The sequence below is a fragment of the Cynoglossus semilaevis genome, chromosome 3, assembly GCF_000523025.1.
Source record: "Cynoglossus semilaevis isolate Cse_v1.0 chromosome 3, Cse_v1.0, whole genome shotgun sequence".
In the NCBI taxonomy this organism is placed as follows: domain Eukaryota; kingdom Metazoa; phylum Chordata; class Actinopteri; order Pleuronectiformes; family Cynoglossidae; genus Cynoglossus; species Cynoglossus semilaevis.
Window position 1 is genome coordinate 5,595,810 of NC_024309.1, and position 19,122 is coordinate 5,614,931.

Sequence of the window (19,122 nt, forward strand, 5' to 3'; positions counted from 1 at the left end):
TGCTTTCACGTCAACTCTGGGTCAATCTCGCGTTTTCAGGTGAGATCAGAATGAAACACAAAACTTAGATAGATTTATAAAATAGATTTATTTCATCCCCGTACACTTGAGAGTACAAAAATATTCCTATAAAAAATAACTTCTGTTTTTAAATTTGGCAGATGACTGTCACAGCTGAGGTTCTCTGTCAGTATACAGCAGCAGTGCCTCCCCCACGTGACTGACGACCACACTGAAGACAAAGGGCGGGGGAAAAAAAAAAACAAGGTGAAAACATCTGAAATGTTAACTTGAAATAACACGACACAAAAGCAACTGTAAAACACTACACTCACAAAATGTGTAGATTTTCAGACACCCATTTTGAGCAACTCACCACATCACAGATGGAGCATTCATCTTTACTGAGAAAACAAATGGTGAAAAGCAAATGGCAGTAATCTGTGAAGGGAAAAAAAAAAATCCTTTAGCTAAGTTACTTCAGACTACAGTGAAAAATCATGGTAAAGAAAGTCAACATATTTGATGGACAAAACTGATATTCTCACCAAATGAAAAAAAAAGAAAAAAGTTTTCACTGTGGTACAAACATTTCAAATATTAAATCAATTTAAACTGCTGCGTCCCCTGGGCAATTAGTCTGCATCCACTAAAGAGGGCCGCGCCCTCCACATTGAGAACCCTAGCCTGACACAATGCAAGTACCACAAGTTGCTTAAAAAATGAATGAATCTGAAAAAAGGTTAAAAAAAAATATTTACCTTTGACAAAAAACTCCAGATCCTAAAGTGCTCCAGTGACAGTCCAGTTTTTAGTTTGGAGGTGGCCAACAGCAGAAGAAACCCCAGCAGTGCACTGTAGGAATTACAACAAAACAGGGACTAATGACTAAATGTATGAATGAATATAAATAGTATACATTAAAATCTTGCACAAAAAAAAATTAAAAATACTGAATGATGGTCATTTTTAGTATACGTATCTCCAAATGTCTCACTTAAAGTGAATTAAGTGCAGCACTCAGTGTATGTAAAACCAAAAATCAAATACCTGGCACAACAGCCACAGTGGAATGTGTGAGACTGGAGAGAGGGAAACTCCAAGACACCCAGAAGGTCGCCTGAAATGGAGCTAATGATTACTAAAATAATATTGTATTGAGAAATACATGGTAACTAGAAGTGATAATGTTGTAAAATAAAAAAAGAAAACTTGGGTCATTTGTACCTGTTGGATGAGAAGCAACAGCCAGCAGCAGGACACTGGAGCAAAAATAAAAAAAAGAAATTCAACAATAGGATTACCAGTGTCAATAAAACCCAAACAGGAAGAGACAGGAAGCTAAAAATGCTATCGACTAAACCAGGAGTGTCAAACTCATTTTGTCATATCATCATAAAATAATCATAACATAATTACCTATAAATAAGAATAAGTCAGTTTTCCCCCTTTTTTTTAATGCAAATAACTACAAATATATTCAAAATATATATATATATTTAATGAAATATTTGACAAAACATCGCTAATGTGCAGTGTTGGTGATTTTTTTTAACTTTCAACATTCATCAAGTGGGCCGTATTGGACTCCTGAGTGGGGCAGTTTTGGCCCGCGGGCCATATGGTTTTGGCACCCCTGCACTAAACCAATGTCAGCAGCACTGCAGCAGAAATGAACCTAAGGTAAAATCAGTGAAGTATGGCATAGAAACAGATGCTTTCATTTCCTCAAAGAAACTCCCAAGGGATTAATACAATTCTATCTATCAATTATTTGGCAGAATGTGACTTTTACGGACGCTTTTTTTGAAAGAGTTCTCTCTCACCTGAACAAATAGTCAATGCACTGTTGCTCCAGGTCACTGCAATTCAATCGTCGCCAAAATGTCAGACAACACATTGGCAGACTGGTCCGACTGCTTTACGGAGGACAACGTAGACTTTATGCCTGAGCCAAAACGCACACTCACCTTAGATTACTTGGCTTATAGTGGCTTTTGAACACCCTGTATGCACCTGAAACATAGGTCGCAACGAGAGCATGTGTAAAACGCACAGTATTCTCCGTACAAAACAATTTAAACGTGGAGGGAAACCAAAGCAGTACAGCTGCACGCACAGCACACAACTGCTCTGAAAACATACTGCAGCTTTGATTTCTGACGTGGCTTGATGTTAAATGAAGTCTGTTATTTACTTATGTATTCAGCAATTCCCAACGTAAGGGGCAGGTCCCCTTTGGGGGACATGGAGGACAGCTAGAGGGCACAGAAAGTCATAGTAATTAAAGGTAGGGATGGCTCGAGCCGATACTGGTCAAAATTTCAGGATCCGCCATGAAAAAAAAATTTTAAAAAATGAACCCGATACCTAAGCTCAAATGCTCAACTTAACTTTGCGCGGCATCCTGTAAACAGAGACACTCTGTTGCCTTAGCAACTGCAGCCCGCGGCATGCCGGACAACAAGGTATCGGATTGATATTGGTATTGGGCTGAAACTCCGAGTTGCAGAAAAAGTTTTATCGAGCTATCCCTAGTAAAAACTCTTTTTTTTTGCAGCATCCTAAATTGTTGCCTAACGTATTTCAATTGTAGTCTCATTCAATTAACTCTTTGAGAACAAATCACAGGGCTTACCGACACAGACCAGATGTACCACTGCCCACAGGTAACCATTTAGCTCAAACTGTAAGGAAGACAAAAGAGAGAATGTACAAAACACATGACCTTTATGTAGTCAAAAAAAAAAATAATGTAGCACTTAAATATATTATATAATTACCTGCAGGTCGCAATAGGGAAGGTTGACAGCTGAAATCAGCATGAGAAATAGACTGTGAAGAGAACAAATGTGTACATTTTTATAGATAAGAAGTACATGTTTCTGATTAAATCCAATGTTATATCCACTTTTAAAAAAAAGAAACAAACAAGGACAAACCTGAGAAGTTTCAGCCAATGGATCTTCTGTGTAGGAGATAAAGATCCAAGTCAGAACCACTACATTCCAAGCAGGTTAACAAGCAGGTGTGGGGCAGATAGTGTACCTACCTCTCGGTGGGCAACCTTCAGGATCGTGTGACTCACGACGTGAGAGGAATTCTGGAGTGTAAAGAAAAACGGAATTTCCTAAAAGAGGGAGAAAACACAAACGCTTGACTAACCCTAAAGCCGGCTGATGTATTTTAGACATTTGCAGATTAACGTATGGGTCTGATATCAAGACATACCAGGCGGGATAAAGCCCTGGAACCGGCGTAAATGTTTCCCACAAAGATGAGCGAGGCCGGAAGCCAGGGCAGAGCTGCTGTTCTGTAACATGACGTGAAAAAAAAAATGGATTAAAACAATTCTATGTGCCCAGCCTTTCAGTTGTCAAACAGGACTTAAGAAAAAAAAATGTACCGGTTGATGCGACTCATCTCCACCCAACCCAGCTTTCCGAAGAGGAGGAGAAGAAGGGCACCGATAAATGTCTGCCATCTACAAAATTAATTTGAAAAAAAAATACAATTTGGGTCACTCACTAAATTAATTTCTATTGGTTGTGACAGTATAATCTGATGCAGAAAATGTATATATATGTAATATATAATATATTTAAAATATTTTATTTATTTTCTATTTCTTTTTTAACCATATTTCCTGCCTACGTGCACTCTATGGAGACAATGCAAATGACTTACCCTTGAAATAAAGTCGGATATGTAAACTTTAACACCGAAAGGACAAACTGAAGTGGAAAAAAAAAGAAGAAAAGCAAAATCAATGATGACGTCACATCAGTTTTATTGCCTGGTTACGCCACAGCTCAGTCACCAAAGTCCTACCGACCACGAAACACTTATGTCTTCCTTTTTCACGTTTTTCTACGTATAACAATCACGGCGATATACAGTATATATATGTTTTATCGGTTCATAGATCGCTGCACTACAACTGTGCTAAACTTTGGTTTTCGTTTCCTGCCTGTTGATTGCCAATCTTTGATAAATCACTAACGAATTGTTGTTGTGATTTAATGTTGGTGGTTTACATGTAAATTAGGCTGTTACAGTGTTGACATCATTTGCCTGCGGTCTTGTTACGTTGCGTGCATGAACGACGGCGCCGACAGATGAAGGATGAACTCGGCGGATGTCGACACTCACCTTGTTGGTGAAATAAGTCAAAACGAAAAGAAAGATGAAGACGCAGCCACTCGTGTATTTTTTCCACTGCATTCTGACCTGTGCAGTGGGGACATGGTGTCTTAACGGTCCATTTTACAGCCTGCGGTACTCCACTTAGCACATCTGAGAAGCAAAACTTCCCTCACCACCCGCGGCCGCGGTGACACGTCGTTCACACGTCGCTATACAAAGATCGTCTATGCAGCTTCAGGCAGGAGCCAAACAGGTCACGAGGAAATCCCGGAAGTGCGTGTATAGAGTTTTTCTCATGTGATCTATGGGCCTACTCGATCAAATTTAATTTATTCAGTGGCTTCCTTAAAAGGTTGCCAGGTTTTACCGTAGCTTTTTTTTTACTTCTGACTATACATTTCTGCAAATAATAAATGCATTTGTTTTTGTGTGCATTTATTAAATTGGACTCTAGGTGAAAGGGTAGGACAAAAAACGGTTGTGACGTTGTCACTAGAAGGCTTCAACTTTCCCACCTGGCCCACATAATACCCACATAAAGGACCTTTATGGTGTGCTTAACCAACTAGACCATGTCATTGCTTCAGTAAAAACAGAAGCAAAAACAAAATTATATATATAAAAAACCCACCCCATTTATTGAATTAAAATGTTTTATTATAAACTGATTTGAGTAAACACACAACTTTTTTGTAAAACTGACCATGATAATTGTTAATCTATTATGAAACTGTGATTAAATGAAAAAAATAACATGTTTGTATTTTGAAAAATGCTGTAACATTATAGGGAAGTTACAAAAGTCTCTCCTGTATGAAAACCTAGCTCTGTGCCTTATTCATTTTCAATAAAACAAACTAAAAATAAAACGAGTATTTGTGTAACTGGTCCAAGTACTCTTACGTCTTAAAATATTTTTTCTGTCCTGTAGTATAGTAACAACCAAATGTGCCAACTTTGGAAGAGAGGTGAAATACGGAGTGTTATGTAGAAGTTATTCAGTAGAATTGTAATTGTAATTGAAAATGGACAATAATGACTGAAAACGCATCTGAGAAGCAGCTTGTCTTCGGAAACCGCCTCAGAGTGGTCCATCTGCGTGTACATTTTTGAGACAGTCAAGCCACTTCCTGCTGGTTTCCGTGTTTACGAAGCTCAGGCTGCTCACAGTCCCGACAGAACAGAGGAGACCGAGCGGTCATGGCTTCTTTAAAGACACCAGCCAGAACTAAAGAGAGGTAAATACTGCGTCACGCGTGTTTCCCTAATGTTGCTTTGTGCGAAATGGTTATTTTTAATGCATGTTAATGACGTCAGACTGAGCCACTGAGCTTATAAGAGGTCGGTTATCGGCTATATGTGATGGGGCTGATTCAGAATCAGCACAAACAGAACAGTGAGCACAAAACAAGTGATGAGTTCTGATCCCCGGTCTGAGCTATTGTCCTCTGTGAAATTGGTAAATGGGACATAGATAATGTCTGACTAATTCAGTGAAAACAGTATCAAACACGACTTTGTGTTGCAGAAAGATAGTTTTCTTTTTATCTTGAGCATTTAAATTAATGACCATAAGGCTCCGAAAAATGTACATAAACAGCTGTCTGGGTTAGCATGTTTTTTTTTTCTTCTTCTTCCCAACCCTCGGTACCGCAGAGGGACACAGTGAAAGAATGTACTTCATTTTTATTAATTTACTTCATTCAAAAAGAAGTCGTCGAAGAAGCAGTCATATCCCCTTACTTTCTGCATTAAAAAGATAATATGGCAATGTTTCAAAACAATAAATAATTCAAGAATACAGTCTAAAATGTTTAGCGTTATTCACACGCTGGTATTTTACTTCTCAAAAATTAACCACCTAAGATTAGCATATTGTAAACATTGCTGTCATATCAGTAAGTTACATGTTTATTTGAATCATTAGACTGATGTAAGGGTGTACACTGTATGCCTTATCTAACTTTACTGTTTAACTGTGTCAATACTGGCTCCACTGCACAATCTTTCTAATCCGTAGATTCTTTTTTTTGTTTGTTTTTTTTTTTGTTTTTTTGCATTCGTTCCTTTTGCTTTGGAATGATTGTTTCGAGGCTATTCTCAGTCTTGCAAATCTTCTTATGTAAACAGTGTATCCATATTTTGACAAGCAAAAAAACAACAAAACTTTACCCATGATTAATGGCTTTACTGTTTACATATGATATTACTGGTGGGAAAGTTCCGACTGCTCCCAGGTGTACTGTATGTGTGATTCTGAAAACAACAATAGAAGCCGTTGTTATTCATCGTAACGACAAAGGCGGAAATCAAAATCAGGAACGGTTTGCTGGATTCTTTGATAAAGAATTTTTGGTATTTATTGCAGGAAGTTATTAAAAGTCATGCATAAAGGCAAAAACTCTACAATGTTTTTATTGTTTTCTATGCCATTTATCCGGGAAACATGGGTATTGCAGGGATAAGGCGGACGTATAATGAAAATATAAATCAATAATATAATTTGGAAAAGTTTGGCGGGCCGGATTAAAAGGCTGAATGGGCCGCATCTGGCCCCCCAGCCTTAGTTTGCTTATGCCTGCGCTAGACAAATGCCAGAGATTCTAGGGCCAAGGCATGGCATGGTGTAAAGAGATGTGTTATTTACACCACAGTTTTCTGTAACCAGTCTCAAATGTGTGATGATGTGACATTTACATAGCTGTTTCCTATTCCTTTTGGGGTTTTTTTTCCTAAAAATGTAATCTTTATTTACAAGAAACTCTGAATCTAATGAAAGAGAGCTTAAGCGTTTAAGAAACATTTGAATGACCTCATGGATTGAATGAGAAGTAGCCTGTCTTTGAGGTCTGGCACTTTGTTGGCTTCACTTTGTAACTTGATCCATTTGCTATATCATCTATAGCAGACTGGTAATACCGCGCCATCGTTGAAGGCTCATTCAATTTTCAAAATAAAACATCTTTTAGACTTTTTTCTGTTAGTATTGGAGTCTGAATAACCTATTTTTAAACATTAGCAGATTATCTTTTAATAAAAAAAAAGTAAAAGCATATGACTGGACTGTCTTTTAGAATGACGTAAATTAGTAAAACTGAAGTACATTTTTTACTGTGTCCCACTGCGGCCCGGTACCAAATGACCTACGGACAGGCACCGGCCCCCAAACCGGGGGCTGGGGCCCCCTGACCTACAGGAAATTGAAGTTTGAAGCCCTGGCGTCATGTTTTAAGTGTATGTAATAAGTTGGAAAACCAGAGGCTGACAAGAGCGCCATCACATGGCCATGCTACCATACAACTAATAGTTAAGAATAGTAAATGATCTTAATTTTAACAAATATAATTTAAAAAATAGCAAAGGCTACGAAGTTAGAGATAGAATCTACTGACAAGAACCTATATGGCAACAATAACAATTCTGATTAAAAAAATAAACCCATGTTGACTCAGGGCTTGATGAATCATCTTTGGAATAGTTCTAGTGAATTCAGGCATTCCGGAGAAATTTATCGGTTTCAAGTAACTGCTGGAAACTAAATATATCCAACTATTTTAGGAAACTCTTAATTTTAGCGTTTTGCAGTGTGTTAAAAAAAAGAAGCATTGCACCATTCAGACAATGTGTCTGTTGTTTTTTTTTTTTTCTACCCAGGTTTTCTCTTCTCCTGCTGGATTTGGAGGAATATTATTTTGAACACTTCACTGCCTACCATCTGTCAGGCAGTTCAAAAAAGGACAGGTAATGTGTCTACCATCATCAAGCCTAGTAACAACACTCACTGAATGCCTCAGAGAATTTAAAATGTCAATATTTTTTTAAATGTGTTTTATTCTTTGTTGACATACTGGGAGAGAATTTTTAAGCTGGCTCTTAGCGTTACGTCATGACATCTTGTTTGAAGGAACGGCTGACTGAAAAAGAATTACAAAAAAATGTGTACAATTTATTTTTAAAAAATTGTAGAACTTGCATAGACACGATTTATGACTATGTTTATTAGCTGTCTATTAAAAAAAAAAGATAAAAATTTAAACATATTTCTGTTCAGTTAAACCAGTTGTAGGCCCTCACTAATGCACCACTGCCAATGTATTTCATATAATATTTCTTGTTTTAAGCCAAGTGCGGCTTATGGCAGTTATCAGCATGTACGAACAGCTGTGTAAACATCATCTCTATCCTGTTATAAAGACTTGAGCAGACACTAATGTAGGCTCGTCACACAGTTGCAATGTCAGTACGAATGCGATCTTATCCATTCACTGTCACTTTTAATGTCGATGTCCCATTTGCACTCATCATTGCTGACTGTTGTTTCGCCATTCGCCTTCCAGAAAAAAGCGAGGCTCGTTTAAAGTGTGTTCCCGATCGATCATATTTGAAGCGGAGGATTTGTCAGAGCCAATCCTAAAGGTTGGTTTTAGGTCGTGGTATATCGTCGTATTGCGATCACATTTAAAGTGAACTGAACTGTATTCTGTCCGTCTTGTGTTTGCACAGATTCCTCTTCGAGATTGTAAGGAAATCGATTTTGTCGAGAAAGAGAACAACCCGTTCAACGAGTGAGCGATGATGATGAGTCAAATGTAGTAGTATAGAGGCGCAACCTTTTTTTGCCCCACCGACTCAATGTCTGACAATTTTTTTTTTCTCCTTCTCTCTCTCTCTCTCCCTCTCTCTAACAATAATATAAATATTATTATTTTATATTATCAATATATTCCATTCCGTTCTTCGATTCTTTAACATTTCCTAATTATTTTACAGGCCATGCCCTCCTATCATTTCTATATCATGCACTCAGGTAGGAGATCAACATTTTCTGTTGCAATAGCTAAAAATATTCTGGGTTTAAACTTGTTCATATATATATATATATATATATATGTGTGTATATAAAATATATATATATGTATGTGATATAATATTTTTTCTTCTCTGAACTCAGGTCATATACATTAAAGAAGGCAACATAATAGCACCATACAGAAATGAGAGGGTGAGTTGAGACACTATCGCTGTCAACGTGTGCTATCTGACAAAAATTAAAATCTCCAGCAGCGGGATTTTTAAAACGTAAAATCCTCTCCATGTTTTACCAGGGTGCAAAGAAAATGACTTTTGAGTTGGAGGTGTGGAGTAAAACGGAAGACGTCGTTCAAACCTTACTACAGGTATACGGCCACGGTTTACACTTATTAGTCTGACTTCCTTTTTGAAGAGAATATACGGCTGCTTTAATGCACTCTGCAGGAATGGCTTACTGTAACTCTCCTTTTTTTTTTTCTTTTTTTTTTTTTTTACAGCTCCACAGAGCATCCTGTCTGGAAAAGCTCGGCGACCAGACTGCAATGGCAAGTCACTAACGTTTCTCTACGTCTATTTAGGCCCGTGCAATGCGGTATATAAAAATCACTAGTTAATAGTGGCTGAGTTATCTGCGGTTCTTTCTAGATTGAAGCGAATCTACAGTCGCGACTTGCCAGGTCGTCGTTCGATAAGAACTGGTATGTCGCTCTCAGATAAGATTTTGATTTCATCCGTTTCTATTAATTTCACGGGTGTCTCTGACAGTCTGATGTCCCTGTGCTGTGAAGCTTGCAGAACGTGGCCGAAAAGCCTCACATGGAATGCGAGGTGGAGATGGTCACGCCCCTCGTGTCCAACCCCGGACACATCTGCGTAACTGATGAGAATCTCTACTTCCAGCCACTCAATGGATATCCAGTAATGTGACATATATGCCCTTGAAATTCTTGAGTCTAAATGAGTCCAGGATTGGACTAAAAGGCTTTTAATCGTCTCCTCAGAAACACGTGATTCAAATCAAGCTCCACAGAATCAGGAGGATCTACAAAAGACGACACTGCCTCAGGCCGCTGGTGAGTGACGGGGGCGGGGGGGGCAGGTGGAGTCACAGTGTACTATGAATGTAAAGGAGTACCACCTGGATGTATGTTTGTATGAAAAACATGTCTGATCCCATCGGTGTTCACTCTGGTCCCTAGGGTCTGGAGGTTTTCTGCTCTGAGAATGACTTGTGCTCCGACATCTACCTGAGGTTTTACAACACGGCCGACCGAGATGAGATTTACTACTACATTGCAACATTCCTTGGTGAGAAAAATGTGCTCTGAAGAGCTTTTATTGAAACACAATTGCCTCTAGTCACTAGATGGCAGCATTGCAGCTCAGTGGTTTTATACAGATAAATAAGCAAATCATACCAAGCGCTCAATGGTGTTTCATTTTGGGGTTGGCGGACAGGGCGTGAAAAAAACGTTTGTCCACTAGGGGGTGCCATGGCAAAAATATAATTGAGGAATACTACTTAACCCATCGCCTGAGTGAGCAGGCTAAATTAGTATCGGTTAATATCGGAATAGGAAATTGAGTGTGTGGACAATATCGGCATGTCGGATATCGGCAAAAGGTTCATATCGGACGCTAGCAAATAGTATATATTTTTTCTGTTACTATACGTGACTAGATCAAAATGCACTATTTTTTGTTTTTGGTTTAGTATAATTAAAATAAACTTGACAAAACCTTATTTTTCTGATTAAGAGAACCACATGACGGAGCACACAGCGGAGAGCTACATGCTCCAATGGCAGCGAGGTCATCTGAGCAACTACGAGTATCTCCTCCACCTCAACAACCTGGCTGACCGCAGCTGCAACGATCTTTCCCAGTATCCCATATTCCCCTGGGTTATTGCCGATTACACCAACAAATACTTAGGTGGGTCAACAGCTACTGGGGTAAGTGCTGTGTGTGTATTTCTGTGCGTACAGTACGTAATCCGCCCGGCTCTCCGCTTCGCAGACATGACAGATCCCGCCACGTTCAGAGACCTGAGCAAACCAGTGGGCGCTTTGAACAAAGAGCGTCTAGACAGACTGCTGGTGAGTCTCTCTCTTCAACTGTGATGTCATCCTGTTTCTGCTCTGTCAGCACAGCTGATCTCGAGTTCCGCACTCCGAACACTTCCGAACACAAACCCTGTCTTGTCTACAGGCTCGCTACCGAGGCATGCCGGAACCTCGTTTCATGTACGGCAGTCACTACTCATCTCCAGGCTACGTCCTCTTCTACCTGGTCAGAGTTGGTACGTGGTACCGATATGTCGTGCGAGATAACGTCGAGATCAAACGGAGCACATTCTTACGTTCTGTAATATATTTTTTTTTATTTTCAAGAGCTGACAAACACTTTCCCAAGTGTTAAGTCAGAGTTGTAATTACAAGCGGCACTCATGCAAGAGTCAAGATGAACTCTAGAAAATGATCAAATTCCACAACAGGTCTCAAAACCCATTATCTACTTACTGCTAATAAATTGTCTTATTTTATTTGCATTAATTTACAATTAAATGCATTTCCAGTAGGGGGCAGCAGCAGATGGCTACAAAAAAAAAATGAGACTCCAGAAATGTCACAGGAGATCTTAATGTGTTGCTTTCTTCAATTCCTGCGGGTTTATAACCGTTGTGTTCAATTAAACAAGTATCATACAATAATAAAAAAAAAATACTTTTACACCATTTTAGAATGAATACATTATGACCGAAGATAAGTGCTTTTTGACTTGACTGCGTCTTCTCCCTGCAGCTCCGGAACACATGCTGTGTATTCAGAACGGACGCTTTGACCACGCAGATCGCATGTTTAACAGGTGCATGTTTACCGGTGATGTCAGTAGTATTAGTAATGTGGTATAAAAATGGGAGGAAGTGTGTGTGTGTATGTGTGTTTAGCTGACCCGTTTTCTATCTTTACAGTGTTGCTGAAACTTGGAAGAACTGTTTGGAGGGAGCTACCGACTTTAAAGAGGTAACACTACAGTATATTATTTCCCTCTGAGGTGTTTTTACAGCTGTCGGATGGTTTTGAAGACAGTGTTAGTGCAGGCGTGTGAATTGTATGTATTTATATTTAATGTAATATAATTTTACTAAAACATATCCTGAACATGAAGTATTTGTGTTCTTCATCAACCGTCCCAGATTGAACACTCTAATGGGCCGATTTTGGTCCACGGGCCATATGTTGATGCCCCTGTGTTAGATACAACTGACTAATATAACCCTGTTTTTGAAATGAAATCACAGAGCAGCAATTAACTAATACAAAAAAAAAATTCTTTCACGTAGCTGATCCCTGAGTTTTACGGCAACGACAGCAGCTTTCTGGAAAACAAGCTGAATCTGGATTTGGGCCGAAGGCAGAACGGAAGCCTGGTTGGTGATGTCGTTCTTCCACCGTGGGCTTCAGGTTTTTTTTTTTTTTTTTTTCTTGTTTCGACTGATCCAACTGTTCGACAGCTCATCTCAGTGTTGTTTGTTTACCTCACGCCGTGTCTCGTGTTTGTCCAGAACCCAGCGATTTCCTTCAGAAGAACAGGACGGCGCTAGAGAGTCAGCACGTGTCGGAGAACCTTCACGAGTGGATCGACTTGGTGTTCGGATTCAAACAGAAAGGCAGCGAGGCCGTGGCGGCCCACAACGGTAGAACATATAGACTAGTGGGCATCACGTCACGACTCGCCGCGCGATCTTTCCAAACTCAAAACAAACTCTTTCCTGTCTGGTTGTTCCGCAGTGTTTCACCCACTGACCTACGAAGGTGGCATGGACTGTGACAGGTATTTACAGTGAAGTCCCTCATGATTTCCTTTCCTGCTTAATTTTTTAACTCAATTTGACTTCCCGAATCAACCTCTCACTCCAAAGCATCAAGGATCCCGATGAGCGAATCGCCATGTTGACGCAGATCCTGGAGTTTGGCCAGACGCCCAAACAGCTGTTCAGCAGCCCTCACCCTCAGAGGATCACGCCGCGCTTTCAAATCAGCCGCAGCCTCAGCACCAACTCGAGCATCGGCGAACTGTCTCCAGGTAAATTTCGTGTCGGTAAAACACAATAAAATATATCTCTATGTGCAGTATTTTCTGTCAGATATTATCGTACTATTTATGTATTTTACATAAAATGAACCCACGTTTTTTCGGATTTTACTAGCAGTTGAGAGAGGTTGAGATTTACACTAAATATTTTATTTAACTGCTACTGTATAACAAATGCTGACGTTAAGTGTTCTTTCATTCATATTGCAGTACAAAAGAAAAAAAAATGACCTCATAATTGACTGAAATCTCAGCCTGTTTAGTTGGAAAACAAAAACGCTGATATACTGGCAGGAATTGAAGAAAGACACTCACAAAGATCTTCTTCAACGGCTCTGATTATCTTTTTTTTTTAAACTTTTCATAGCCATCTGCTGCCACCTAGCAGAAGAGTATTTAATTGTTCTGCCTTTGATGCTTTGACGAGCAATGAAAAATGATATGAAAATAAATGAATAATAGTTTTCGGTCCATTCAAGTGAATTTGGATCATTTTCCGCAGCATTTTTTTCAGCCATTTATACATATATATTTATATATGTATATATGTATATACGTGTATATGTGTATATATGTGTATATATATGTGTATATATGTATATATATGTGTATGTGTATATATATTTATATACTGTATATGTATGTATATATGTAAAGGGATGCAAAAAACACATTGATTGATTTTTATTTTTCTAAATTAATTAGAAAAAAAAACACATTTTAAAACATAGGGAGAATGACGTACAGTGTATATCCAGTATTTTCCCCTGTCCCTCCACTCATTGGTGTGAGCATGCATTGAACCATATGTGTACAATGACAATTAAGGTGATTCTTCTGAATGCTGAAGCGGTGACCAACATTCCATTTTTTTTTTTTTTCAGCCTCGCCGTGCGAGGACTCGTCATTCGAGGACCTGACGGGGGGGGGGANGGGACCAACCTTCCTTTTTTTTTTTTTTTCAGCCTCGCCGTGCGAGGACTCGTCATTCGAGGACCTGACGGAGGAGAGCAGGAAGTTGGCCTGGGCAAACATGGGCGATCTGACACGGTTGGGCAGCCACAAGATCCATAAAGAGTAAGTGAGCCGCTTTGTCTGCGCAGGAGTTTATGGCGTCGTCACAAACCAAAGTCATGTTGAAAGTGCTCGAGGAAGTGCGCACGAATGAAAAGACACACCTGCAGCAACCTCGAACTTTTTAAAAAACTGATTTAGAGCAGATTAGATTACATCAGATTAGATTAGATTAGATTAGATTAGATCAGATCAGATACGATTAGATTACCTTTGTGCTTCCGCGGTGTAGCGGTTGTCACGCCCGCCTTACACGTCATCCTTTCAAGACATGTAAAATAAAAAAGTTCTTACATACATAAAATGTAACATCAACATAATAATAATACATATATTAAAATACAAGAAAATGACTGGACCTGCTATAGAATTTTAACTTTAAATTAAATAAACCAATATTACATTTAAATTGTCTAAGAATGTGTTTTTTTTTCCCCCAAAAGTATTTAGTGTAAATGTTTTTCATGGTACAGGTATATATTTAAGTTAAATACATACCATATTAAACCTTGGTAAGTTTCATGCTGATGTTCATTAAACATTTACCAAAAAAATTTTTTTGCCACTTCATTCACAAATCGACTTGGAAGTTTGAATCTAAGGCGTCTTTCTTTCCTCGAACGTACAGAGCCGTGACAGGAATCACCGTCAGCCGGGACGGAGCAGCAGTTTTCTCCACCTCACAAGGTCTGGGCTACATTTTGAAATCCTTCATATAGAAAATAGTATGCTAGCATTATTCCGGTAGAGTAGTTCTCGTCAGCTGCTGTGGCTACTTTTTTATTCATCTCTTCTTCCAGACTCCACGCTCAAAATGTTCTCCAAAGAACTGAAGGAGTTCCAGAGGAGCATGTCCTTCTCCAACATGGTACGCAAGCTCCGTTTCCTGTCCTCCTGTTTTTTTTTTTCCCCCTCGTCCCGATCTCCTCTGAATCCTCTCCCGTCTTCACCGTTTCCCAGGCTTTGTCGTCCTGTTTGATGCTGTCCGATGGTAAAACGGTGGCCTGTTCCTCGTGGGACAACAATGTGTACGTACATCAGAGTGTGTGTCCACATTTACAGCAGTGGTTCTCAAACTATGGTACGCGTACCGCCAGTGGTACGTGAGCGCCCTCTAGTGGTACGCGTGGAAAATTCATATTTTCACATTTTAAAATTTTTAAGTGAATAAATCTGAAACGTACCATGCGCAATTAATACAACATTTAAACATAAACAACTTTATAAACATCTCTCCTGTGTGGTGGAAGCTAATAGGGAAGGCCTGTGGTTTGAGAACCACTGGTCTACAGGTTTTAGAATGTATTAGCTCACTCCGGCTTTTTTTTTTTTTTTTGCTGTCTCCTCTTACCCCCATAGGTATTTTTACTCCGTCCCGTACGGCAGACGACAGGACACGCTCATGGGTCACGACGACGCGGTGACCGAGCTGTGTTGGTTTGAAGACCGGCTGTACACAGCATCGTGGGATTCTACTGTTAAGGTGAGAAACGACAGAGCAATGGAATGTTGCTTAGAAAAAAGAAATGCCAAAAAAATATATCGAATACAGGAGGTCCTCGATTCAGGACGTCGTGGTTACGTCGCCATCTCCCGTAAATGTATCTGTTGTCACACTGCGCTATACGCAGAGGACAACTTTGTTTACATTCAACGGTTGTAAGCCATACATTGGATTGTGCTACATTTACTGTCTTTACATTTGTGTTGGTTTTTTGGGGAACTTTTTGCTGACATTGTCCAAACACGTAATTTCCGATTCTGATATCGACCGATACGGATATTTTCAGCTGTTTGGTAAGGATGTCCGATTTTAACCTTTTGCCTTTTGATATCCGATATGCCGACATTGTCCAAACACGTAATTTGCGATACGGATATTTTCAGCTGTTTGGGTTTCACTTTAAATTTCTCCAGTAAAGCATGGATTTATAATGTGCTTTATGTCCGTATAAAGTTAGCTTATTTTCTTGTTGTTTTTTTTCTTTTTTTGTAGGTTTGGCAGCGTGTGTCAGATGGCTCCTCCACTAACAAGAGATCCCAGTGCGAACTGCTGGCTGAGTTGGAGCACGACACTGGGGTAAATAACGATGAGAACGATTTTCTTTCATCGAAACAGTTCAAATCTGTGTATTTCACGTTATTATCAGTTAAATGTATTGCAATGTATTGTATATGCAACTCAACCTAGGATTGCGACTAAATAGAATTAAACTTTAAAACATCCAAACGCTATAGACTAGGGGTGTCAAACTTAAGGCCCGCGGGCCAAAACCGGTCCGCTAGGGGGTTCAATTCGGTCAGCTAGAGGAATTTAAATTAAAAAAAAAAGCACAAATACTTGATATTCATGATGTTTTGTAAAATTATATTTCATTAAATATGAATATTTTCTCATATACTTCTACTTCTTTTGCATGGGAACTAAGGGGAAACCCATGGATTTATTGTTATTAATAAGTATTTATGTTATTATTGATTGAAACTATTCAAGAAATACTGTTATTTGTCATAATATTCTCATTATCTTACCCAATGGGGCTGTGTTGTTCATCATGTGCATATGACATGAGTTCAATGTCTGAGTCACTTCACTGGTTTTGACTGTCCGAGTGCCTGAGGGTGCCTCATGTTTGCGACGCTAAAACTCACCGCCCCATCTTTTCTCCTTCAGGTAAACACTATAGCTTTAAATCCTGCTGGGACTCTGTTGGTTTGTGGCTGTAAAGATGGAACTGTTACCATCTGGGACACCAGCAGCTATGACACACTTCATCAAGTCCACTGTCACACAGGAACCATCCACTGCACAGCTTTCAGTCCTGGTACGAACTCCTTAGCTCCTCAGTGTCCGTCCTGACGAATGACGTCTGAATAGTTTGCTCTGAAATTTCACAAATACTAGAATTTCCAAATGTATTTTTTTTGTAGCCTCAAAGCTACATGAAAATGAGATACCGGTAATTTTTCAAAACAAAACATAGTTCAGAATCAGAATAAATAAATCGGAAATAATGTAAGTTATGCCTTCTGTCTCTGCGATCTGGTACCAATTCACCCATGGACCAGTGCCGGTCCGCGACCCAGGGGTTGGGGACCACTGCTCTTAAAAAAGCATTTAAACAACAGATCAGACAATACTGGCCAAGAATGAATACAGACGGCTTCGAGCTAGCTCGAAACCATGACTTACTTACAAGGATTCGATCTGTTTTTGCGTCCTCAGACAGCCGGCATGTTCTGACAACCGGTGCCGACCTCTGCATGAAGGTCATAGATGTCCAGACGGGAATGGTGATCTCATCGGTGAAAGCGGAGGAGGAACAGAGGTAAAGTCACAGCAGCACTAAGGATTGTCTCATCTCATGCTAGCTGTAGCGGTAAGAATAAAGCTAACATTTGGCTACAGAGTTCAAGATGATGCTGTGTCTCCGGTTTCAGGTGTTTCTGCTGGGACGGAAACTCAGTCCTGTGTGGCGGACGGTCAGGTGACCTGCTGCTGTGGGACCTGCTCAGCAACACAGTCACCAAGAGAATAACCGCACACACAGGTAGACCATTAGGATCGTAGTAAGTGTCGGCTTTCTTAGAGAAATTTTGCCAAGCAGTTCGGACCTCCAGCAGGGACCGCCCACCACATCTATTTAAATAAGTTCATAGTAAGGTATACAGTATGTAAAAGAACAAAATTGTCATAAGTCACAGACAGAAAAACAATAAATATGATATGTACTATAACAGATTTGCTCTGCTATTGGTGCAAAAAAAGGTTAAATGTTTTTGCAACATTGTATGCGTAAAAGTCAGCAAAATTGACTTTTCTTCAATTCCTGCAGGTGTGTCAACATTGTGTTCAACTGAACGGGCTCAGGTTTCATACTAAGTAAATAAATTGAAATTCATCCATTTTTCATTGAATATACTTCTATGGACTTTTTTTGCTTTGTGGTGTGCCATGGCGATATACTAATACTGGTTTATTCTAATGTAGTATTTGATACAATTTTAATATTTTCAAGTATCCATAATCTTCAGACTTTTTTAACGATGTAAATGAACAGGGGTAATAGTTCAGTGTTATTCCTTTCAGGGGATTTAGCCAAACGATATTTGTACTGTCCCTCCAGTGGGCGCCATTGGAACGTGTACACTCTCATCACGTCAACTTGTTCTTCCTGTGTCCAGGCGCAGTCACAGCAATGTGGATGAACGACTTGTGCAGCACGGTGATCACAGGAGGCGAGGACAGACAGATGATCTTCTGGAAGCTGCAGAGTTGAAGAGCACTTCCTGCGCAAATCTACTGCGGAGCCCAAGTTCGACAGCCTGGTTGTTGTCCTGCAAAATCTGACTGTTAACAGATTGGTGGGACGGTGTTGTGAAGATTATACTGTTAGTGTACAATATCGCAGTATTGCTAACTCTCCTTCACCTGCTCCCCTTACGACAAACCTCGTCACATTTATCTGCGGCTTGAGAGAAAAAAAGTTTGACTGCATATTTGCTTCTTTTCATTTTTTATGTTGTGATTTTTTTTTTTTTTTTTGAAAAATGTTATGTTTTATTCTTTGTGTGCTCACCCTGTCAGAGCTACATGCCACTCACGTGTTTATTCAGTTTACATCTTACATCAAAAAAATACTTCTCTCTGTTCTCTTTTCTCTCTGTGTTATTTTCCAGAGCCTTATGAGATTAAGACTATAATTATGAGCTTGAAAAGAGATATGTCCTAAATTATTACCTGCAGACTGGAAACTGCTGAGACACCAAAGTATGAAAAAGCAGTGTTAGCTATTTTACCAAGCAAATTGTAGGCCATGACAAATAAGCAATGTTTCTGTAAATGGAGATTTTTAAACAATACATTGCAAGGATGTAAAAATGTTACTAATGGACATTAAAATGTCTATACTCATTGTGTGATGTTGCTTGGCAAAACAGTGTGGACTTAATTTCAATATATATATGTATGTATATATATATATATTTATA

General features: G+C 39.3%; 2 protein-coding genes across 5 annotated transcripts; one reads left to right on the plus strand and one right to left on the minus strand.

Moving 5' to 3' along the window:
- Nucleotides 1-69: 69 nt before the first annotated feature.
- On the minus strand, nucleotides 70-4,383 carry tmem241 (transmembrane protein 241). 4 transcript variants are annotated; one of them, XM_025054639.1, is made up of 15 exons: nucleotides 4,153-4,383; nucleotides 3,688-3,734; nucleotides 3,407-3,484; nucleotides 3,232-3,313; nucleotides 3,053-3,103; nucleotides 2,943-2,968; nucleotides 2,784-2,835; nucleotides 2,639-2,687; nucleotides 1,971-2,016; nucleotides 1,827-1,862; nucleotides 1,228-1,262; nucleotides 1,051-1,120; nucleotides 762-855; nucleotides 377-441; nucleotides 70-232 (listed from the first exon to the last, which is right to left on the minus strand). In XM_025054639.1, the coding sequence occupies exons 1-15, from the start codon at nucleotides 4,222-4,224 to the stop codon at nucleotides 169-171; spliced, it is 867 nt and encodes a 288-aa protein (XP_024910407.1). In that variant the 5' UTR covers nucleotides 4,225-4,383; the 3' UTR covers nucleotides 70-168. The 4 variants fall into 4 exon arrangements, with proteins under 4 accessions (XP_024910407.1, XP_008305860.1, XP_024910408.1 ...); XM_008307638.3 differs by having other exon boundaries at nucleotides 3,053-3,130; nucleotides 4,153-4,381; XM_025054640.1 differs by lacking the exon at nucleotides 1,827-1,862 and having other exon boundaries at nucleotides 3,053-3,130; nucleotides 4,153-4,382.
- An 862-nt stretch (nucleotides 4,384-5,245) lies between these two features.
- On the plus strand, nucleotides 5,246-19,058 carry nsmaf (neutral sphingomyelinase (N-SMase) activation associated factor). The gene is made up of 31 exons (XM_008307639.3): nucleotides 5,246-5,384; nucleotides 7,801-7,887; nucleotides 8,484-8,562; nucleotides 8,650-8,711; nucleotides 8,917-8,953; nucleotides 9,098-9,148; nucleotides 9,252-9,323; nucleotides 9,456-9,503; nucleotides 9,604-9,656; nucleotides 9,747-9,876; nucleotides 9,960-10,031; nucleotides 10,158-10,266; nucleotides 10,717-10,893; nucleotides 10,978-11,057; nucleotides 11,170-11,260; nucleotides 11,763-11,826; nucleotides 11,933-11,984; nucleotides 12,305-12,425; nucleotides 12,527-12,658; nucleotides 12,753-12,795; nucleotides 12,884-13,047; nucleotides 14,022-14,133; nucleotides 14,759-14,817; nucleotides 14,931-14,998; nucleotides 15,091-15,158; nucleotides 15,490-15,613; nucleotides 16,127-16,210; nucleotides 16,805-16,955; nucleotides 17,357-17,459; nucleotides 17,572-17,681; nucleotides 18,316-19,058. The coding sequence occupies exons 1-31, from the start codon at nucleotides 5,347-5,349 to the stop codon at nucleotides 18,408-18,410; spliced, it is 2,736 nt and encodes a 911-aa protein (XP_008305861.1). The 5' UTR covers nucleotides 5,246-5,346; the 3' UTR covers nucleotides 18,411-19,058.
- Nucleotides 19,059-19,122: the final 64 nt, after the last annotated feature.